The 23,522-nt window shown below is 37.4% G+C and overlaps 1 protein-coding gene across 7 annotated transcripts; it reads right to left on the minus strand.

Moving 5' to 3' along the window:
* Nucleotides 1-239: 239 nt before the first annotated feature.
* Nucleotides 240-22,546, minus strand: LOC131689115 (akirin). 7 transcript variants are annotated; one of them, XM_058973952.1, is made up of 5 exons: nucleotides 22,356-22,546; nucleotides 21,175-21,510; nucleotides 6,140-6,339; nucleotides 1,883-2,039; nucleotides 240-1,823 (listed from the first exon to the last, which is right to left on the minus strand). In XM_058973952.1, the coding sequence occupies exons 2-5, from the start codon at nucleotides 21,392-21,394 to the stop codon at nucleotides 1,813-1,815; spliced, it is 588 nt and encodes a 195-aa protein (XP_058829935.1). In that variant the 5' UTR covers nucleotides 21,395-21,510; nucleotides 22,356-22,546; the 3' UTR covers nucleotides 240-1,812. The 7 variants fall into 7 exon arrangements, with proteins under 7 accessions (XP_058829935.1, XP_058829936.1, XP_058829934.1 ...); XM_058973953.1 differs by having other exon boundaries at nucleotides 22,340-22,546; XM_058973951.1 differs by having other exon boundaries at nucleotides 22,335-22,546.
* Nucleotides 22,547-23,522: the final 976 nt, after the last annotated feature.

Consider the following 23,522-nt stretch of genomic DNA (forward strand, 5'->3'; position numbering starts at 1 on the left):
TTTCTGTTTCTGTGACTAAACATCGAACGGTTCGTACATTGTTTGTAAAGGTATGAGCTAGGTTCATGCGTCTGCTGTTGTGGCTTGTTTTGGCTAAGGTAGGTAGTTTTTCTTTAATTAGTAGCACTGCTGCTGCCTTTTAATGCACTATTTGATTCTATGAAGGTGCTCACGTGAGTTACTTTGTATGACGCCGGAACATTATATACGCTTTTGTTATCTGCTCGCAAAACGATTAGTTTAGTGATTTGAAGAATAATTTTGTTGCATTTTCATCGTTTTATATAAAACATATGTATATAAACGCTTACTCTTTAACTTACTCATCTCACTGTTCGTAATATAAGCTTAATTTTTGTGTTTTTCGATTTTCTTTTCGCTCAATCTTTTGCTTTTTTTATTCTGTATACTAATATATAATGACGATCCTTGCGGGTTCCCCCAACTTTTTTACTCTCGCCTTAATTTAACCTTAACTTATATAGAAACTTAACTTTACATGAACTGTTTCTTCTGTCTATCTCATCTTGTCAGTTAGTTGTTTTCTGGTTTCTAGATGGTTAAGCTTTAAACAATTGTTATGCTTTTGTCTATATGTATATAAATATATATATAGTTTCATATGTATAAATGTATATGTTGTGTGTTGTCTATTTATTATGCTTAGTTTTTTGCTCGCTTTACCACTAGTTTTTGACCATCGTATTCTATTAGTATTATCAAGTTTCCCTATTCAATGAGATAATTTGTTTAGTTTTACCCCTCTTTGAAATATCTCCTGTTGACTGTAATTACTTTTTTCGCCTTTCGCGTGGCTATCCCGGAAGCATCACGAAAGTCAATTATTAGTTAGGTTACATATTTCCAGAAACAACAAAACTAAGTGACTCTTTAATGGAATCGGTGTTAGGCTTATTGCAAAAGTACACTGTTGTACAAAGAAAACAAACTATCGACTATTTTTACACAAGAGTAGAACAAAATGTTGAAATTATTGAACAAAATTGACTATGGTGGGGGGAAATGGCGAAGGGAAACAAAATCAATGAGAAAGATGGAAAAGGAAAAACAAATAGAATTAGCATTATACTCATACCATCAACGAAACAAAACGCTTAGAACTAAATTTTGCTATGGATTGTTTAAGATCCAAAATTAAGGACTAAAAATATACTACTAGGTACTCTCTTCAAAGTAATAAATCGAGTATAAACGAATAGCAAAAAAATCCATCATTGAGAAGTGTACAGAACAACAAAGTTTATCCTTCTTGTTCTTGATAGGCCAGACCGATCAGTTAGTATTTGCGTTTTTTTGCTTTCTTCGAATATGATGAGCAGTTACGGAACTACTGGGACTTAGTAACGGAAAACGGGCAACACTGCGCCTCGACCAGTTGTACGTGTCCTTTGAAGTACGTAAAGCTTTATAATTGCATAAGTTTATTAGTTCGTTAATGTAACTAAACGACATCGATAAACCGAGCGAAAAAAAATTCAACCTTGCTTGAAGAACTGTTTAGAATACAATCAAATACTCGTTATCAGACTACTGCTGCTGATTGAGTGTTTATCCCTATTGGGATTTCTTGCCTTTCTCTCGTGTTAGATCAGTAGGTATGTATGGCTAGTAGAATTTAGTACAACATAAATGAAGAGCTCTATTCAGTAAGACATAGGTATCAGGATTTTAAACATTTAGATGCATGTGTGTGTATTGTTTTGTTGTAGTGTTGCTATTTTAGTGTTGCGTGAATGCATATCATTCTACGTTGTGTTTTTTCTGCAGTTACGATATTAAATAACTAGCTGATTAGGAGAGGTCTGCAACAAATAAAATAGAATCAGAATCATATTGCCGTTCCATTCGATCGAATACTTACAACTTGGCGCCGCTTCGTAGCGTCTCTGTATTTGGTCGTAGGTGAATTTGACAAATGCGTCGTACTGTTCGGCTAGCTTGGTGGTCAAAACGGCATCATACTGCTCCCGCAAGGCATCCTCTCTTTCCTTCATCATACGCTCGCAGATCATTTGTACCTGAAATGTAATAAAGTTTGAAACATTTTACATTACAGCATGTTTCAATAAAAGAAGCAACCAAACTAAATGAAAATATTAACACAGTACAATTACGGTCTGGTTGCAATACATGTTTGAAATGAATTGTACAGCTGATTCAGTCCCCGTCCACATAACAAATTTAAAAAAAATCAGGGTTGGGCCAATGATGAATTACCTATAAAAATTTTTTCGTGGTTTTTTTATAAAATTTCCTTCCACATCAGATTTCACGTAGGGTAAGGTGGGGTAAATCCGACCTAGTAAATGGTTTTGGCTAAAAAATGCTCATTTTACATCGGATCACATCGGAGCTCTGTTTTCCGCACGTACAAATCGCTTGCTAAATCATGAATGGCAAACATAGGAATGTTCTGCTCCTTGGGGTAGAATCAAATACACCAATATTGTTTCCAACTGTGGCATATTAGTTCCACGGATTCTGCCTCTGTCCATCTTTACGTCATCTATGATACAATATTGATGCGTAAAAGTGAAACTATCATGAACGCTTCCTTATACACGCAGAAAAAAAATGAATATTTGGATCAATTATTTTGCGACTTTGATTCAAATTCAAAGATTTTATTGAAACAGAAAGAAAATTTATTTTTCCCTTAAGTACCAGACAGTGTTGGTTCAAAAATATTGACATTTCTGAATAAGAAAAATAGGACAGACGAGCCCTTACTTATCTCATTAGTCAGGATGTCACACTATTTTGATTGTAACTCGACTTAACGTGATTGGATTGCGCTAAAATAGGTATCATCTTCCTTGCTTCGTTTTTAAGAAGCAGTAGCGTAAAAAAACCTGGTTTGAAAAATGTAAAATACTCGCGTTTGCACGAACAAAAACTCGGGTCCAACGCACCCTTATTCATCCTACCAGTTGACCTAATGCATTGAATAAAGATAGCAGACACTGCTCTAACTAATATATTTAGATGGGTGGGACGAATACAGGAGCTAAAATGAATTAGGGCACAGTAACCTTATTACCTCTATTCTAAAATCTGACAGAAAAACGGGGAATATTCGTATCAGATAAATTGGAACTTTTATTCAAATTCAAGGATAATCTTGAATCTTTTCAAAGGTTAGGAAATTAAGTGTTAGTCATGTAATACGAACCCAATATTTTTTATTTCAGGAAAAAGATACACTGGCAAAACTTTGAAACATAAACGAGTAGAGAAGCTATTAAAACAGCTTGAAAAGCTTGGTTTAGAAGAAATTGGGCGAAATCAGGAATTGACGCAAAACATGAGCCCCTCAGGCTAAAAGAATAAAATACAATAATCAGGATATTGGTTTTAATTGGTTCTTATAAGAACAAAAAATGTTCAAATGAGATGCATTTTTCCATTGTTTTAAAAATAAGATCATATTTTGAATAACAAAAATGCTTTATTTCAAAAAAACAGTTTCGGTAATTTAAATAAAAGTATTAAATCTACACCAGGCTCACTCTCTATATAAAGACTGGCTAGTAGGAATAACAAACATTTTCTGACAGTAATAACAAAAAACTGGAGCTGTAGAGCTAGGGTCTCGGCCAGGCTCCTCGTCAGAATCACTCACCACAATTGCAGACGAGACAGAAAATGTCACCCGCTAAAGCACTGCTTAAGGCCAATTGCAGCGGGTTTGCATATGATATTCATTGTAAGGTTCAGATATGTGCGGGCGTAATTACTTCACCATAGCGTGTATTGTCGCGAAGGGCTGAAGCGTTTGTGCGTTAACGTATTCGATCACGTGTGCATTTGTATGTCGCGTGTGTTAATGTGCACTTAACTTTGTATGTATAAATTCGAGTTTTCCTCCGTGCGTCATTTCGCATATTCGCGTGTGTTCTTAGATGATCGTGCGCAGACCGTGAATCTGATACTGAATTTTCGGTGTAAAAAGAAAATGAAGTTCTTCTTGGATAGTCACGCAAACCGTTATTCTGATATTTAGTTTTCAATACGGTTCAGATTCTGACAGGGAGTTACGCCATATCACTAGAGTTCCTGGTCATGTCGCTATGGAACGTGTTGTCTAGTGGATATGAGAGCTTTCTTTTCTTTATTTGGTCCACTGAAGGCATTCATGATAGCGCGAACGCGGGAGAATACAGTACACACAGAAAAAAAATGTTGGTAAAAATAAAAGTTTTTCACTCTTAGTAAAAAAACAACCAATGCATACTCTTAGTTTGAAAATAAAATTTTTATTTTGATTACTATTCTTCATCAGTTTAAAAGGAAAACTTTTATTTTGTTTGGTATTGTTGATTAATTTAAAAAAATTACTTTCAACCTAATAGTAGGCGTTGGTTGGTTTTTGTTAAGAGCGGAACACTCTTACTTTTACCAATATTTTTTTTCGGTGTGTACAGTATCTACCTAGTGAGAGAGATTGTTACAGTCTCGTTTCACGACAGTAAACACCAGCACGTCCCTCCATCAGAGAACCGTCGTCAGTGTAACAGACTATGTACTTGCGTTGTCTTTCCATATAGCCAGACAACCACTCCTCTCGAGAGGGAATCTTCACATGGAATGTCCTGTAGGAAAACTACTTTCAATGTGCAACTCCTGGTAATCCTAAAGTTTGATCAATACCGCCGGCGTCGGCCAGGCCCGAACGTAGATCGCGGAAGGAAAGGGAAGGAATGGTTAGTCCGATACTTGCTTTTGCTAGAGGCCGTATATACTACTGCGCACTCCACAAATATCACAGGAGGAGTTAGTAAGTGTTAGTGTTAGTAAGAGTATAGAAGTTGGATCATTTCTTCTTTACCGACACCAGAGAGGTGACTTCACTATCTGAACTAGATATCGATCCACTAAAACTCATAGACCGGGGGACCAACGGCTTTACTTCCCTTTCGAAGGAAGACGTGACCACAGATTTTTTCACCTCAGAAAAATCTCAACGACCTCGGCTGGAGTTGAACCCAGGCAAATTGGAATAATTGGCGGTCACGCTTACCACTCAACCACCGGCGCCGTCATCGATTGGCAAAACGCGTTAGACGGGAAAAACGATGCGGGCTTCGAGAGGGACAAGTATCAATATAGCCGGTGAGATATCCAACTTGTTTAAGATGTTTGGCGGATTGAACTAGGTTAATGCACTTTAGTTTGTGGTTCAATATAACAGGTAAAACGAAGATCCGGTGAATTCAGGATAAGAAGCCACAAACGACATTAACATTATAAGCGTGGGCTGCAGAGCAGTGGGTCAAATGGTATTACGACAATTGGGGCACTCGATTCGAGTTTCGTTGCGCTCAAACGCGGGCATTTCACTTTTTTCAGAGCATTTGTGTTACTATATTGGATTTTAACGAACAAGTAAAGCTGTTGATGCCAATTTATAGGCATTCCATCGATGGTAGGCACCCTCTCTAATACGGTGAACAATGTGCCATACACACTGTATCACCTACGATAACACGATATGAGATTACGATTCACAGTAATGCACGATCGTTTCACTCGTTACCACAATGTGTGGCACAATGAGGCACACTTTTGACAACTCAAAAATTGTCAACAAAATGTAGTTGAATAATCATAGCAACCATTGCTTTTGTTTTACTGAACACCATGGCACATCGTGGCACATTGCGGCACAAGCTACCATGCTGTTTGTTTGTGAGCACAATTCGATTTGTGCTAAGCGACTCACCCCTTGACTTTACCCTACAATATACGAAAATATCCGCTCAACCTGATTTGAGATTTTTTATTTAATCTATTGATAAAATCAATTTTTTTTTTCACATTCTTTGAACGTGCTGAATCGAGCAAAGGCAATCAAAAAAAAGCAGGGTAGGTAAAAATTTCTCATTTTCTTTGCTGCGTCTAATAGAAAATTCGTAAAAAAGAAGCATAAAAATTATCCATGCTACAAGGGATTTCAGACAACTGCAATACACATCTGTCTTTATCAGGTCCTTTCCTACAAAAAAAAGGTCCTGCTACCCCTATTGTGCCGTTTCTCAACAGCTTGTGCGTATGCATGACAACCATGCATGATGCTCCTTTGTCTCAGTATGATGAAGGAACCAAGAGAAGCACGTACCTGTTTGAATGTGAAGAGTGCCTTCTCCGGATTTTTGACCATACTTGGCGGACTGTCCGGTCTGCGGGGACTGTCTGGGCCCATCTCGGAACCGCTGGATTCTGAGTCCTGCATGCGCTCCATGTTGCCAGTGTTGAATGTCAGCTGCTTCCGGCGGTGCAGTCTTTTGATCTCTTCGGTGATGTTTTGGGCCATTTTTTCTGGAAAATAAAAAATTAAAATTATAATGATAATGGAGTGGTGTGGGAACGTACGTTAAGTTGCGGATTAAAATAATTATTTAATAAAATCGTGGGTTGCATTTACTTTGTCTCATCATTATTATTTCTATAAATGTCATCATCAACCATAGCTTAAGGGGTGCCCCCCATCAAATTGCATCACGGCAAAAAACGGTAATTCAAGAGTACTTATTCAAAAGGTCCTAAGTGACATTGAGCTCGAACTGAGAAAAACGAGGCTGAAGATTCATGGACCTAAAACAAATCCCTATTAGAGAACAAATATGTGTTTTGATGGAACAATTATGTCAATATAGTCCAAGGACTATGCTCTAAGGGTAAATAATACTAAAAACATGAAATGTTTAGCGCTAATGTATTTTTTAAACGATTTAGAATGATGCGTCTTTTTGAAATTATAGGACCTTTCACTTAGGTCTTTTTTTCGGGCCTAAGAATCATACGACGCTGCACATAAGGCTTTTTTCAGCAAAGGTAGCTCTTGCGACGAATATTGAATTTCTTCAAAGTTTTATACAAAATGAGCACCGGAATACGAATGTTCTTCATTACTATGGTAAATAGTTGCACTGGATTTAACAGAAGTCTTGCAGAAAAACATTGCGGGAAACTTTAGTTTATATTAGCAAACCATTGGCTGGAATTGGTTAAAACCAACGAATGGGATGTTAATTTAGAATAACCAAGCTTTCCAATTATCATTTAATTTATTATACTTTTTAAATTCAACTTCGAAAATAAGTCGCATGAACAGAAGAAAATAATTTCTTTTATTTTGATGCTTAGGACGTTTTTACAAGGTACCTATGTGCAGTGGGAAAAACATAGAATGAAATGAATCTTGCGTCGTTTTTGCATGGCGCCTATGAGCAGTTGCAGAGGTTTTGAAATGTTTCACGCATAGGTCCTTTCAATTTAAAAGGTCTCAAGTGCAAAATTTCAAAATATGATCATGAAAACTTTGCGACTTCTTATATAATGCTTGTTATTTTGATAAATACTGGGTATAATGAATCCTGGTTTTCGGGATTCGTTAGCTATGTTGTAATCACATGCTGCGCTTCAAATAACTCAGTTTGTCTACATTTGTCACTAAGGACTTCTGTGATACAGGTCGATTTTTAATGGTGTAAGGTGTACTGCCTAGAAAAGCTTAAGAGCCACATATCCGAGCCCATGTGGATTTTTGTCAAAAATGAGTTATCTGTTGGATTGTATTCTGTATCACCACTGAATCACAATGCACAAATAAGATTACCAGGTTTGTTTAGAAAACATCTAAAAAAAATAACAAAACATGGTTGTCCCATGCATAAGGCTCAATGAAAATGCAAATTTTGAACAGCGTTTTTCTCGGCTTGCTGTTTTTCAATATGGGACTCATGCTTTTATGGACAGTGTAGTTTGTAGTTTGATTAACTGAAGAATAAGTTGTGCTTAAGCTGCTGACTAATGTGGCTGCGCCGCATCGTTTTTTAGCATACAGTCCGATTTCACTGCCGTTCAGTCGGCTTTAAACTATATCCCCTATGTTTGGGTGAAGCGGACAAACGAGAGGATCACAGGTTCACTTAGCGAACGGTTGATCAACATCTCGTCCAGCGAATCCTCAGCGGCTTTGCGGATCCATGGCCTCGGATATGCGGCCAAGGCGCATCACACTAGCTCCGCTGCATAAGCTCACTTGTTAAAGAACTGTCATTGTTATGGATGTTATTAAGCACAACTTATTTTTTCGGTTTATCAAACCTTGGTTCAAAATTTCGCATTTCCGCTCTCGGATTCGGTTTATTTAGCCTCAAATACAACCTTTTGGCAAAAAACTGCAAAAAGACCTCTATCCCTAAAGTCTACAAACTAGACGATTACCAATAACAGGGTCGAGACCGTAAAACTGAAAATCATAAGGCCGAATCTAAAAGGCGGAAAAATCAAAAGGCGAAATTTCAAAAGGCAAACTGATATCAGCATTTCGATACGAAATTTCTTCCACATCGATCGGATTCAAATCGTGGTTATGACGTTTTTGGTGTAGGACGGTATAGTTGTTGCTTCTAAAACAGTAACCGTCCTACCAGGGCAATTGTCCTGTGCATTGGCTTTGTGCTCTCTATACGCACACTCCCAATATTTTTGTTTTTTTTACTGACAAGAAATTTTGTAATTTATTGGGTCAAAATAACTCAAATAATTAGATGTATTTTGAGAGCGCCTAACGGAGACTCTTAGTTACTTATAAATTATAAAATCCCTTTACCATTAGTTTACCATAGTTGTGTATATATTGAATAGAACACAAACCAATGAGAAGGTCCTTATAATAATTGGTAGCGAGAAGGTAAAAAAGGTCGCACAAAATTCTCGTAGCAGATGTCTGAGAAATACTTATAGACATTGAAAATAGATTCAATTATCATCTTGTGCCAGAAGCGATATTTAATGTTTAGTGATTCCCTTTGGATCAAAGATCAGCATATGTTTGGAAGCTAGGAAGTGAATTCGGCAACAATCGTAGGCGGTACCACCCCTCTCCTCTTCCTGGGATATAATAGAAAGAAACCGTGTTGTGCGTAGCACTTGTTGATGGATTTTAAAATAATAGTAAGGTCATGCGATGAAGTCAAAGCTTTGCGAGGAACTGAAATGATGTAAAACTTCTGAAGATCAGTCGTCGGATGCAGCGGCCCCTCCTAAGCAAAACTGTGATCTTCTCGTATGCCCGGCTTACTCGACGATAGTGATTGATTCCTTCTTTCAAACATGAGCAGTTCTTTGAATCTGCAAGCAAATTAAGCTTGCAAGCGAATTTGTGAACCTCTCGTCTGCCCGGAATGCTTAACCATAGCGGTTAATTTGTTTTTTAATCTTTATTAAAATCGAAATTAATGGACATTTCGACACAAAGTTTGGTGGGTTTTTGAGCATTTATCCTTCTTTTACTTTTGAAACATTTCATACGTAAACGTTTGAGCTACCCGATTTCTCGGTTAACTCAAACATAAGACACAATACTTTCGAGAATACGTCCTTACGTCAAATTGTACTTCTACTACACGACTGTTATGTCAAATGATTATGTAATGTTTTATGTCAAAAATTATTACATCGAAAGACTTTTCATGCGTTGAAACTGACATTTTATAAAAGATTGTCTCTTATTTTAAGCATTAACTGTTCTTTAGAGTTTCGCGTTTCAAATATTTGTGTTGATACATTTTTGAATTCAATCATTATTTATTTACAGGCTTTTGAGGTGCTAGGATCGAAGTTTCTTATTTGATGTGTTTCATTGATCGTTTCATATGACGGTCACTAAAGAATAAAATAAATGAAGATGAAATTTCCTGGCTCATGGTCCCAGTTACAAGGTAAATGCAGCTTTTCAAGTCACAGTTGCAAAAAGCTTGCCAAACCAGATGATTCATACTGAACTTCGAAAATTTCATGTTGGAGAATGTCTTGAACATTTCCCCCTTTTGTCCACCATTTCAGTCATTTAATGAACCCGAAGAACTGCTCAGTCAAAGACAAACTTTTGCCGAATAGCAATTCACTTTTAGCACTTTGAGAATCACATAATTCATTCATGAAAACAATTCAATTGATTATCTGTTTGTGCTCTATTCCAATATCACAAAATGAACCTTCCCCGAACGAATCATAATAAGCATTTGAGCAAATGCAATGTAATTGAAACGATTATTACGCATTTTGTTGAAAAATTTTGAATTTTCGGTGAACAAAATTTTTCTATGCTTTGGTATTTTTTAAGTTTTTTGAGAATTGACACTTTCTGCAAAATGTATTTTTCGGGAAAAAGTTTTGGCATTTTATTTTCTGGGGACGATTTTCGAGGTAATGTTATTGAATCCAAATATAGCTATGCCAAACGACCAATTATGCTAAATTAAAGTTTTCCTGAATATAAAAATAATTACCCTCAGCAGTAGCACGGCTCAAAATTATGCCAAATGACCATACTTCTTGCACAGTTATGTCTTTTCCCTAAAGATGAAAATATATATGTCAAAAAACCTTCAGTGTGACAAATTCTCGAAATCATGCCAAAAGTCCGTTATACCAAATCAACCTCACTTTACGCTTATTAGAAATTATGCTAAATGACCATTAGCCTGCAGATAAAGATAATTCTGTCCGTTATGCCCCACAATAGAAATTATGCAAAATGACATCCTGGGGATAAAAATAATTCAAATGACCATTATTGCAAATAATGGTTAGGCAAAATGTCTGCTAAACACCCTACTGCCAAAATGAAAAACTTATATTTATCCTTCCTATTCTGTACAAAAACGACATCATAATAACGTTATATATAATATATTACCTTATTTTATCAATGATAGTTCTATGGAAATATTTCAATGATTTTCAAAGATATTGAATTTAAATGAGATTATATGTGAGGTTGCTTTAAATACTTTTTGAATCTCTCTAATATAATATGAAATTACGAAATTCTTTAAGGTTGGCCAAAACCCATGCCAAAACCTATCACCTTCTTTTGACAATACACAGTTCATTGGAAATATTTTTAGGATTAATCAATTCAAATTGAATTATTAAATAAATTAGATAAATGTGGTTTATAATACTAATTGTCAAGCCCAAAAAAATATTTTAAGTAATTTTATCACTATATAGTAGCAGCGTAGCAATTTTTCACCTACGCGTTTTTCTGCAAAGGTTCCATGGCCAAAAACCATTTTTTTCCGTTTTTTAGAACTACAGAAATCGACGAATGTATGTAAGTAGCTTCGAAAAATTTTTGACGTAGGACTACGTCTTTGTTTTCAATATGGGGGTGCACTTTGCAAATTCTACAAAAATGGTATGTAACGAAATATGGTCCAATTTTCAATGCATATAATTCAGTCATCTCACGATAAATTTTAAATTTTTTGCGCATATCGCCTCGAAATACTTCTAAAAATAGATTCCAATGGATAAACCCGAAGATTTTTGATATCGTTGCATTAAAAATTTAAATAATGTACAACCTAGTCAAGATATCGCACATTTACACACAGAAGATAACGCTTCCCAAGTCTGGCACGACTGATTTGTATACCTAGCGCGCTACGCTTCTATGAGTGACGTCATCATCGACTATTTAAAGAACGGATTTGGCCGGACAAACTCAGTTGCCTGTTGAACGGCAGGCGGAGCAGATCACTGTGCTGTGTTTTCACAGCCAGTGTAGCTGAGTTAGAATTCCGTTAAACTGGCTGTGGAGGTGCACTATCCAGTGCCGTTCAATTCAACACGCGACTGAGCTTGCCCGTTTAAAAACTATGCTTTCTTTTGTGTTGTACTCGTTTCCAGCACACTTTTATGTGCAATCTCGAACGCAATTATTCGTACACAACACGAATAACATAGTGTCGTGGTTATAGCTCTATCCATCATCAGCGTTGACTCATTTTCCTTTGTGCGCTTGGGTTCAATGTTTGAGGCGAATGTGTATGTAGGTAATAGGTATGTATATGATTCTGTCATGTTCGCCCGAATGACATTCGCCCGAAAGCCATTTACCCGAAGCACATTTGCCCGAATGTCACATAAACCCGAATGTCATTCACCCGAATGCCACGAACACCCGAAAGACATTCGCCCGAATGCAACATAAACCCGAATGCAACATAAACCCGAATGCCATTCGCCCGAATTCCATATACCCGAAAAACATCGAAATGTCAATCGGAAAAATATAATTTATTAAGATGAAATACAAATTTTATTACATTTGATGATATGAAGAAATTAACACTAAAGCTATACCAGTCAAATAGTTAATCCAATCACCTGGTTTGTATGATTTAACTAGGATTTCCAGTTTTAAGTCCTTTCGTGAGTTTTTTAGACTTTTAGCTGTTGGCACCGCTTGTAGTGTACGTAAAACATACGTACTAGGGTTTTTCTCTTCAAGCTGCAACTGCTTCAACACACCATAGAATTGCCACGGCTTAACAAACCGTTCCATTTATTGCGCTAGTCTTCCACATTATTGGTGGTTCTAGGAAACTTTGTCGATACATTTTCGAAAACTGACCACGGAGCGAGGGGCAAAGAAGGGTATCGAGAAACTTTTTGATTAGTTTCCTTCCTACCAAAAATACAATTTTTACTAATGTAATCCAAAAAATCGTCGAGAGCCTTTGGGCAACTTTTCCTCAATTCTTCGAGTGCCATTGGAATACCTTGATGGGGCAAGAAAGCCAAGGCGACAACTTGTTTGTAAATTAGTTGTATTCGGTGATCTTCCGAATATTTTGTCTGATGACCAAGTTGTTTTATTTTTCTGAAAAAACTTGAACTGTCTCGAAATCCAATATTACGTAGAGAGCTATTTGGTATATAGATTCAAGAAATTGCTCTTGTTTTGAAAGAAGGAATCAACCTTTATGTTTGAGTATACCGGGCAGACGAGTGGATCAACAGTTTCTTTGCAGACTTATTTGGCATGCAGATCCAAGGATTTGTCATGTTTGAAAGAAGCAATCAACCCCTAATTGTGGAAAAAGAGCTGCTCATGTTTAAAAGAAGGAATCAATCCCTAAGTGCGGGTAAACCGGGCAAACGAGTGGATCACCGGTTTGATTGCGAGGGCTATTTGGTATACAAACTCAAAGAACTGGTCATATTTAAAGAAGGAATCTACCCCTATATTTCAGTAAACCAAGCATACCAATGGATCGCAGGTTTGCCGAGTAGGGACCTCCGCTTCGGTTCCTCGACCTCGGTAATTGTGGCAAAGCCGCATCACACTAGCTTCGCAACATAACATTTATGAGCTACTATTTACTAACGGTGTAGTGCCAAATGGACTCCCACCATGCAAGATATAATTACTAATTTAATTGATTCAATTCGTTAACGGAACATCTTAATATATATTTACCTCGATCGGTCGTGTTTCCGAAAGATTTCTTATTATTTTGTAAGGTTTACCAGAAGATTTCACCGCTCGAGCTGACAACTGCGTCCTATATGCATCAGTTTGCACCTGAAGAGCATTTGTGGCGTTGGCAACAGAACCTCAGTGACGTCGGATAGTACACCTAAAAGCGATGTCGCATAGCCACATTGATCAGTGTACGGTTGACTAATGTGGCTACGCCACATCGCTTTCTGGTGCACTGTCCGACTTCGCTGCCGCTCAGTCGGCTTTAAACTATCTATAGCCCCTATGTTTGAGTAAACCGGGCAAACAAGAGGATCACAGGTTTGCTTATAACTCCGGCGACGGGTGGATCAACGCCTCGTCCAACGGAACAACGGCGCCGCTTCGGATCATTGGCCTCGGATATGCGGCCAAGCCGCATCAAACTAGCTCAGCTGTATAAGCTCACTTGTTATTGTTCAGTTTATCAAACTTTAGTTAAAGATTTCACATTTCCCGCTCGGATTTGGTTTATTTAGGTTAAAATACATCCTTTTGGCAAAAAAACCGCATTAAAGTCGGACTTCTATCACAAAAGTCACTAAACTAGACAATTACCGATTTTATATTATGCTTGAGTGAATGTGGTATTCGGGTTAATGACATTCGGGCGAGTGGTCCATTCGGGTTGATGGCATTCGGGTAAATGGTCCATTCGGGTTAATGACATTCGGGTAAATGATCCATTCTGGTAAATGGTTTTCGAGCGAACGTCATTCGGGTAAATGACTTTCGGGTGAATGTCATTCGGGCGAATGTGATAGAACCATGTATATTGCCTAAATTTGATTTTTCTTCGCCGTTCCGGGTTTTTACCACACACAATCGAAAAGTTTTTACAATTTTAAAAAGCTGATCTTGTGCTATAAAGATTTAGTTCCAGATATTAGTTCGGTTACGGTTTTCTATCTTCTTTCTTACGTTTACATTAAGTAGTATAGTCCTACGTCTACAGTTCGTGGAACCCCATAGGGCTGCCCCTTGTAATTTTTAAGTTCGACCACTCGCTTTAAGATTTTGTCTTCTTTTGACACTAAATTGCTAATAGTTTTGCGGTTGGAATAAAATAAATGAAATTTTAGCTTCTGAAAACTTGAGTAGTATATTTTTCAAAACGTATTGTCTCAGCAGAACGCTGAGTTGGTAACAAGTGAAATTAATTAATCGCAAATGAATTCTTCCCCAATTAATCAATCAAGAAGAACACAATGTAAAATAAACGAAAATAAAAAAGTTTGCCTTACAAGTTTAGATCTTTCGTTTTTCGCCTTATTTTTTCGGCCTTTCGATCTTTAGCCTTTTGATGCTAAATCGTTGTTTTCTATGGCATGCAGCAAAAATAGCAATTTTTGCTAAAAATCACATTGATGCACTGATTATCCCATGTGTATGGTGTAATAATTATTATGGCGTAATTTACGTCAACAGTTCGTTGCACATTTTTTCACCGTAAGAGCTTAAAAATCCGTTTGTTTATCTCAACCATTTCTCTGACGTCATCGAAAACTGTCAATTCGCGATCTATGATGATGTTTTGAAGCACATAGAAAAGTAAATTTTGAATTTTATAAACTCAATCAATATTATAATTGAATGTGATTTCTTCTAATGAAAAGTAATATTGACGAAGAAAATATGTTTCCGAACTCGGAAAAATATCTAGATGGCAAATTTCTTATTACATCACTAAGAATTCGTTCTTCCGGGTCCAGTTTATAATAAAATGAAATTCAGAGAATGAAATCTCGATAGAAAACACGATGGTGGGCGAAAATCACTGTATTGAAGAGTGGGTAATACTACAGACACTTTATACACAGACTTGCGGAGACAAAAACAGCAAAACTAGCAACCATGCATACTTACTGGCATCACGGAACATTCCATAAGCTTTCCCTGTCAAAAAAAAAAGCGGACGAACATAGTCAGGCGATTTAAAAAAAATGACGTTTGACTCAATTCGCCTGTGCTAATTGCCCCTAGGAACAAATGCAAATAAAAATTTTATTTATGCAGTGGAGACCCGTATTTTATCAGCCCCCGATTTTATCAGCTTTTGACCCGATTTTATCAGCTTCATATGATAATTGATAGTTGGTAGTTTAATGGGCTCTAGCAGACGAACCAAGTTGAATTTGAGTAAATCCTTTCTTGGGCATATATTTCTTATCTTAGAGATCCAAAAAATGCAAAAATAAAAATATTATTTTTTTTACAGTTTGCACTGTCAGACCCCTCTAAGGGGAACTTAAAGTAAATAATCAGCAAAAATTGAAAGGCAGTATCTAATGAACAAATAAGAATATTTTAAGGGGTGTATACCATTCCTCAGAAAGCCATTTCCCAGAAAGCCAATCCCCAGAATTCCATCCCCCAGGATGTACCGTTCCCCAGAAAGACATTGCCCAGAATGTACCATTCCATAGAAAGCCATTATCCAGAATGCTCCATTCCCCAGAAAATCATACCCCAGAAAAGTTAATGTTCGTAATCATTTTTTGTGGTGAAGCCTAAGGTTTGCTCATTATCTAATTCAAGGAACTGATGCGGTGTGGAGTTGCTGAGGTTATGCCGCCGAATGTGACTGCCTCTCGCAAGCAAGCCTGTTATCCACTCGTATAACACTCGATCGTAGGGATTGTTTCCTTCTTTCAATCATGAGCAGTTTTTTGATTTTGTATGCCAAATAACTCTTGAACGCAAATATGTCATATTTTCGTCTGATCGGTTTATTCAAACATAGGTGTTAAATCCTTTGAACTTTCCTTGAATCTATATTAAAATCGAAATGAATGCTCGATTTGACAAACGGTTTGGAGTGTTTTTAGAGCATTTTTCGATAAACATGACAGCACAGTTCACAGCATTTAATGAAATTCTCTTATGTTTACTACCAACATCTGTGGTTGGAGAGTAACGGTTTGTCCAGAATTTCCGCTAAAAGTGAATTGTGGCTTTAACGCCGTAATCATATGTTTGTCGAGATTTATCTTTCTTTTACATTGGAAATGTTTCCTACGCAAATGTACGATCCAACCGAAATACATTCGAAAGTATTTTCATACCTTATGCCAAATGGTACTTATACCACAGACTAACAGATATAATACTCGACAACAATTCTTCGCTAATGTTAGCGGTCATTTTGAATATATTTTTGGTTGGGACAGTGATAGCATTTGCCACTGGTAAAAAAAGTTCCTGGGTCTGAGGGTTAACTAATTTATAAATGAGTGGTTAGAAGCGTGTATAGTGTTTGGCGGATCGATATTTTTAAGGAATTAATCATTGTGTTATGTCTGTCTGTCTGTGCTTATGCTACACGACTGTTAGGTCAAATGGCCAACTACCATATAATGTCTCATGTCAGACGATGTTGTGCCAAAAGACTTTATACCGAACAGTATAGTCATGCTTAAAAGTTGTGACAATTCTTCAAGTATAAAATGGGCAGACGTAAAGAGTCATTTTCATGAAGATTCAATGAACTGCTCATGTTTGAAAGAAGGAATCAATTCCTATGTTTGAGTAAATCGGGTAAGCGAATGGATAACTGGCTTACTTGAGAGGAGCCATCGCTTTCGGCAGCTCATCCTCAGCAACTTAACACAATTCCTTCGATAATGCACAAAGTTTTGGTTTCACCATATAATCTTACTTACATAACACTGTTTCATTCTTTTGAATCCTAGGAAGGGGCGCTACCGCTTCCTATGATTGTTGCCCAATGTCTCTCAAAATACACCTGTATTAGATTCTGCAATTTGTTCTACATGTTTCCTGGACAATAGTTCTTTCTGGTGAAAACACTTCGGTATTTTATTTTGTCTGGAATGTGCACGAATCGAAAGTTAAGAATATCGTTTGATGGAAGTGGGAACGAGCACAGTCGTGATTCGTTGGTTGGGTCACAACCTATTTCCAACTAGCGAATTCGATTTGTTAGTTGGACTGACTGACAGACGTCTATCTATCCTATCCAAAGGAGCCGTTAGTAGTGTAAATTCATCTCTGATTATTTTCAGTTTGATTGTCAAGGTGATTTTGACATTCGGCCCTATTCTGCGCGGCGTGTGACGTGAGACGACTAATCTCACTCAACTTTACGTGACTTTTCTTACCCTATTCTGAGAATCGACTCGGGTGATGTGAGATTCCCCATTGCGGTTAAATGGGTGTCTCACGTCACCCGAAGTGACTCTTCAGAATTGGGTGAGAAAAGTCACTTAGAGTGAGGTGAGATTAGTCGTCTCACGTCACACGCCGCGCAGAATAGGGCCGATTAAGATGCTTTTTAGTTGGACAATGGTCCAACTAGCAGAGGTCCAACTAAAAAGCGGTCCAGTTCGAAAGTGACCAACCAGCGAATCACGACTGTAGTAAGTTAAAAAGATCAAAGTTATAAAAAATAAAGCTTTTCTGGGGAATGACTTTCTGCGAAATGGTGCTTCGGAATTCTGGGGAATGGTACATTCTGGGCAATGAATCTCTGCACTGAAAAAAATCCAAACGTTAATTCTATTTGCTTCAAACCGCTTAAAATTCATATGAAGAAGACATGCTATTGTTATCTCGCGCACACATACCTTCTATGTGTCAACTGTATAAACTATGTATGCACACACATAAGTTATATGTGCATATTGTTATAGAATGGGGTTTTATGTGCCTAATAGTTATGAAATGTGAATGTAAGATTAATATTTCTTGTAAATACACACATTAGGTTTATGTGCCAGCAAATAGTGTCTATATGCCTCCGTTAATTGCAAAAATCTATGTGTAAAATCAATAGGCATAACGTTTACTTTTTTTTGAGTGTGGATAATAATATTCTGGGGGTGGTGGAATTCTGGGGAATGGCTTTCTGGGGAACGATTTTCGGGGGAATAGTATACAATCTATTTTAAGAGCTTCGGTTTGTTAAAAAGACAGATAAATATATGTCCCGATTTTATCAATGTATCTGTTTTATCAGCTTAAAATTCGCCTAGGGGCTGATAAAAACGAGTCTTTGCTGTATCTGTATCGTGTTTGAGAATCAAAAGGTTTGTTGGTTGGCATGATAATGAATTTCATATTTTTTGTTCAATAGATCTCGAGTAAAGAATATGGATTGATTCCACCACTTGCTAACGAAGCAGAACTCCAATGAGGAGAATAGGAGTATTTAGAGCTACAGATGCGTCTATGTTCCTGTTATCTATGCCATTTTTCAATAATAAAAACATTACGATTCATACTGATCTACTAAAGAAGCAATTGCACAAATCAATTTAGGAAATATGAAGATCTGTCGAATGATTCAATGAATAATTAAAAGTCTACGCTTTCACATTGTTTTTATGGGATCTGAAAGAATATTTTCTTTCTGAAAGTACTCTAAACTGGGATTATTTCCATGCATTTTTAGTGCATGAAAATATTTAAAAATGGGTAAAAAATCACCCATTATTTGACGTATACATATAATCTCCATTATTGGGTATGTAATGTTTACACAATCAATGAATTTTCCCAGTTTTGCCTAAGATGTTCATTATTTTAACCATGTAGTAAAATGTGTGCCATTCAAAGGCGTTGTTAATGACTAAAAAAGGTGCGCCGATAGTAAAGCCAAATCTACCTATCAAACATGTCAGTAGTTGCTTTTATGTCACAAGACTGTTTGAAAATAGTACTGATTTGTGTACTAGTTTAGATACATCGTCTACCTTAGCCCCAAGGTAGTGCTAGTTACAGCCGAGATGAATTCGAAATACAAACATCCAACCGGAAACTTTCTTCAATACTGGTATACTTTGATAGTACGTACCTCTTCGTTTCGTTTAGCGTACATATTATCGAATCAGAAAGGCAAATTAATAAATATATTTTAAGGTTAATATTGAACGAAACTTTTTTTCGAGTGTTGTCCTACTGAAGCTGTTGAGCTAGGTCCTCGAAAGCGTTCCCCGTCATAATCACGCACTACAATCACAGACTAACAGACATAACACTATGAGGAAATAACACCAGCTCCATCTTTTATTCACGGTCTCAAATACTCATTTGCTGGTGGGTTACCCCTCAGGTTTGGGAACAATTTTTCGCTAGTGGTCTATCCCCCATATGCTTGTTCATATGTCAGTGGCGCCATGATTGCAAATGTTGCGACAGTCCTAACCACAAATATATTTAAAATGACCGTTAAAGCGGGCGAAGCATTGTTTCCGAGTGGTATGTCTGTTAGTCTGTGCTACAATTGCAGACGAGACGGGAAATGTCATCCACTATAGCACTTCTTAAGGCCAATTGCAACGGGCCGTGGTTCTTGATGTGACATTCATTGTCTGGGCGTAGGGACTTCACGATCACGTGTATCATCAGGAAGGGCTCGAGCGTTAGCGTGTTCGATCGCGTGTGCTAACGTGTATGTAACTTCGCGTGTATAAATTCTATTTTATAACCGCGTGCCTTTTGCATAAACGCGTGTTCTTGGATGATAGCGCGCGGACCGTGAATCTGATACTAAATTTTCGGTGCATGCGGTTCTGATGGTAGAATAAAGTGAGTTCTTCCATATCATTACAGCTTTCAGTCATGTCGCCATGGGACGCGTGGTCTAGTGGATATGAGCGTCTTTTTTTATTAGTTCAACTGAACGCACGAGTCTAGGTTGCTAGGATCGAGGGTATAGCCAATGGCGTTAGGTCTGTCCAAAATTGTCATGTTTCCCCACGTATATGACACCCCTATCCCATTTGTATTGAACTGACATAAGCCAACATCTCAGCGGCACACAAATTATGGGCCCCAATAACAGTTCAAATTGTTCTGCTTGTTTTGCTCAAAGCTTAATTTTCACTAATCACATACTGTACGGCATGACTCAATTTTCAGACATTAAACATGTTAAATTTTGTTAAAAAGCGAAAATATTGGATAGCTAATTGAAGAAATATGTTGTTGTGGACATGTCGGTGAATAACAAAAACTTTACACCATGGTGCACCAACAAATTAAACGAACTCGACTATCACAAAATTGTGTCGAATGAAATTGATTCTGTTTATTGTGGATCGACCCTAACGCGACGTTTTAGATGTTGGCATAAAATCATGGAAGCGTAGCAGATACCTGTGTTTCGCCTTCATATTCTATTCGAAAAAAGGCATATTGCGTAAAGTCGAATTCCCAAAGAAGAATGCATCTTTCGCCGTTTTCTTTAATTGTAAGTGGAACTAAAAACGCATTAAAAGGTATTTTTACCTCCATCTGGTCGGTGTTAAGTCAGACCGGACTAAGTGACAAAATATTGATTTCGAGAAAAACAAGTTTAAAGTTTAAATCGCCGCATCCTTTACATTACGATTGCAAATTTATTTTTGCCATAATTCTTGTTTATTGTTAAATATATCAAATCTGGCAAAAGTCTTTATCCAGTGCTATCATTATCTCATTTTTTGATGTTTTGCGACTTAGTCCGGTCTGACTTAACACCGACCATCTTGTAGTATTTTACTCACGTAATGTCATAATACCAATAACTCAGTTTGTTTACATTTACGATTTAGGCCCATATGAAAAATCTAGTCGAAATGTGTGTTGATCGCAAATAAGATGATTGAAGTATTAGCATACGAGTTATTAAAGCTACAAATAGATCAGCATTGAACAGACAGCATTATCACAATTTGCACAAAGCAATTTCTCTGCATTTCAATCAATAAACCAGCGAGTTTTGGAGTTACTACATGAGAAAAGTGAAACTCCATATTCGACAGAAACGATATTTTTCGACTGTAGCTTCAGCTAACGTCTGCGAATCGATGCTTGCATGCACTTACCTGGGGTCAGCTTGGAACAGCCAGCATCAACAAATGGCGAAGGCTTTGGCTCCATCACGCGCATTGCATTGCCCGAGGAGGAAGAGGAAGCAGACGATGACGGACTGTTTTGGGCGTTGCTGCTACTGGGGCTGCCGAATGGATGGCACCTCCGGCGCTTTGCTGGTCTTTGATTCAGACTCTCCCAGTCAAGCGAACGTTTTAGTGTTGCACAGGCCATTTTGTGGAACTAGATGTTATGCCGTTGTAGGTATTGAGGATTTCAGTCGTTCTATAAAAATAATGAGGTTTCTACCCAGTCTTAATAGCACCGCTTTAAGCTATATTGCAGCCAAACTGTTAAAGGAACATTAAACAAGTAAGTTGACACTCATCGATTTTTAACAGGAAAAACCAGCCAGTCAGGTTAAATAATCGCGTTGGAATTTTACACTTTGCACAAACACACAAAATGCCACCTGCAGTTTTGTTCTGCCAGCTGTCAAAATAAGACCACTCTGGTATGCATATTACTGCAAGCTATGTCCTGAATCGTATTTAAATTGTCCGTCTTCCTGTTCAGCTAGTTTTTCCTGTTCCTGTTTCCACAACTTCCGTCACTCAATGGTGAACTCCAGTAAAAATGCTTTCTTCTATCGCCTAAAACGGCCAGTTTTTCTTTCTTTTCGCTCTTTCCTGCTGATACACTTTTGTCGTTCTGTTTGCCTTGTTCCTTGCTCTCTCCTCTTCCACCGTCAATGACTTTTGTCGTCTCGACAACGCAATGGCCTCCGACCAACGAGTACTCCTTTTCAGCGACTACTGCGACAATGACCAAATTAATATCACACACAGACACTGCAGAGTTGCCACATTTTCTTGTCGGATTTTTTCTTTGCCAGTAGCAATTTCAAAGGATTTTCTAGACACCTTCCTCGAACAACGAATCTTCACAATGAGGCACTTAATGTAGGGAAAACTTCCACGCACTCTAGAAATCGTTTTACTTTTCGATAGAAACGCTTCTTTTGTTCCGTCAAGCACTTACAAACTTGCAGAGCATAGGCAACAGAAAAGAACTCGACACTATCCAGGTGGAAGGCAGACGAAAAAAATCAGTCTTGATTTGGATTCCACAAAATCTCCACTTTGAAACCTAATTTAGACACTTCAATGTATACCAAACCATTGCCAGCATCAACCTGCGTATGTTGCACGTAACCAGGAGCGTTACAAATTCCGAAATAATCCCAAAAATTTGAAATTATTTTGTGCGTTCACTTTTTGCTCCGCTCCTGCCACTGATGGCGACGAAATATACACGAAAAAAATATGGCTGCACAAACTTCACGCTGCTGCTATTTTTGCTTTTCTGTCTGCGATGCGTTCATCAGCTTCACCATCAAACCTCGTCAGAAGCAGAACGCATAGCGAAAGAGCACACAAACACATGAAACGTCAAAGACGAATGAAATATAAAAAAGCAAGCCAAGGGCGAAATTAGTGTACACACTAAAAATTTTAACTAACATATCACGCCTTTTTTTGAAAAGGGCCAATAAACAAAATGACTGAATCGAGTAAAATGAGTATGAAATTTTACTAAAACATTTCAATCTGCTATTTGAAAACGAAGGTGAATTTTGTCGATGCACACATTTGTTGTAGTTTGATCTATATTTTGAAAACATGCAATAATTACTGGAGATTTTACTTGATTTGAGCGAATTTTTACTCAAAAAAGATTATTGTACAGCACATTGGCCGTTTACTATTGGCCCTTTGCCAAACTTCAAATCTCGACAAACATATGATTACGGCCTAAAAGCCAACTGTCAAAATCCACTTTGAATGGAAATTCCGGACAAACCGTTACACGCCAATCACAGATGTTGGTAATAAATGAAAGAGAAAAGTTGTCTCTTTCATAAACTGTTGTGAACTGTGTTCGACTAGTAACCGTTTGTCTGAAATTTCCATTCAAAGTGGATTTTGACAGTTGGCTTTTAGGCCGTAATCATATGTTTGTCGAGAATTGTAAAATACTGAAAACACAGATCTCAGACCAAATCCAACCCAAAAAAAGTTGAGTAGGATGTGTCCAAAATCAGGAAAAATCGGTAGTTTTCGGTAGGTATAACAAAATATCGATAGTTTTGCCTTGGTCGTCTGTGAATCGGTAGGGAAGACCAAAATCGGTAGGACTACCGATAAATCCGTAGGTCTGGCCACCCTGCTGTTGGCTATTACGTATGTTTTTATCTGAGTGCATATAAAGAGAGTGATTGTCTTCACTCTCCTTACATACATTCTGGTTTTTTTTGTTTTAGATAGTATTGCGAATCTTCTCTTAAATCCACATTGCGACT

Source organism: Topomyia yanbarensis, chromosome 3, assembly GCF_030247195.1.
Source record: "Topomyia yanbarensis strain Yona2022 chromosome 3, ASM3024719v1, whole genome shotgun sequence".
NCBI classification, from domain to species: domain Eukaryota; kingdom Metazoa; phylum Arthropoda; class Insecta; order Diptera; family Culicidae; genus Topomyia; species Topomyia yanbarensis.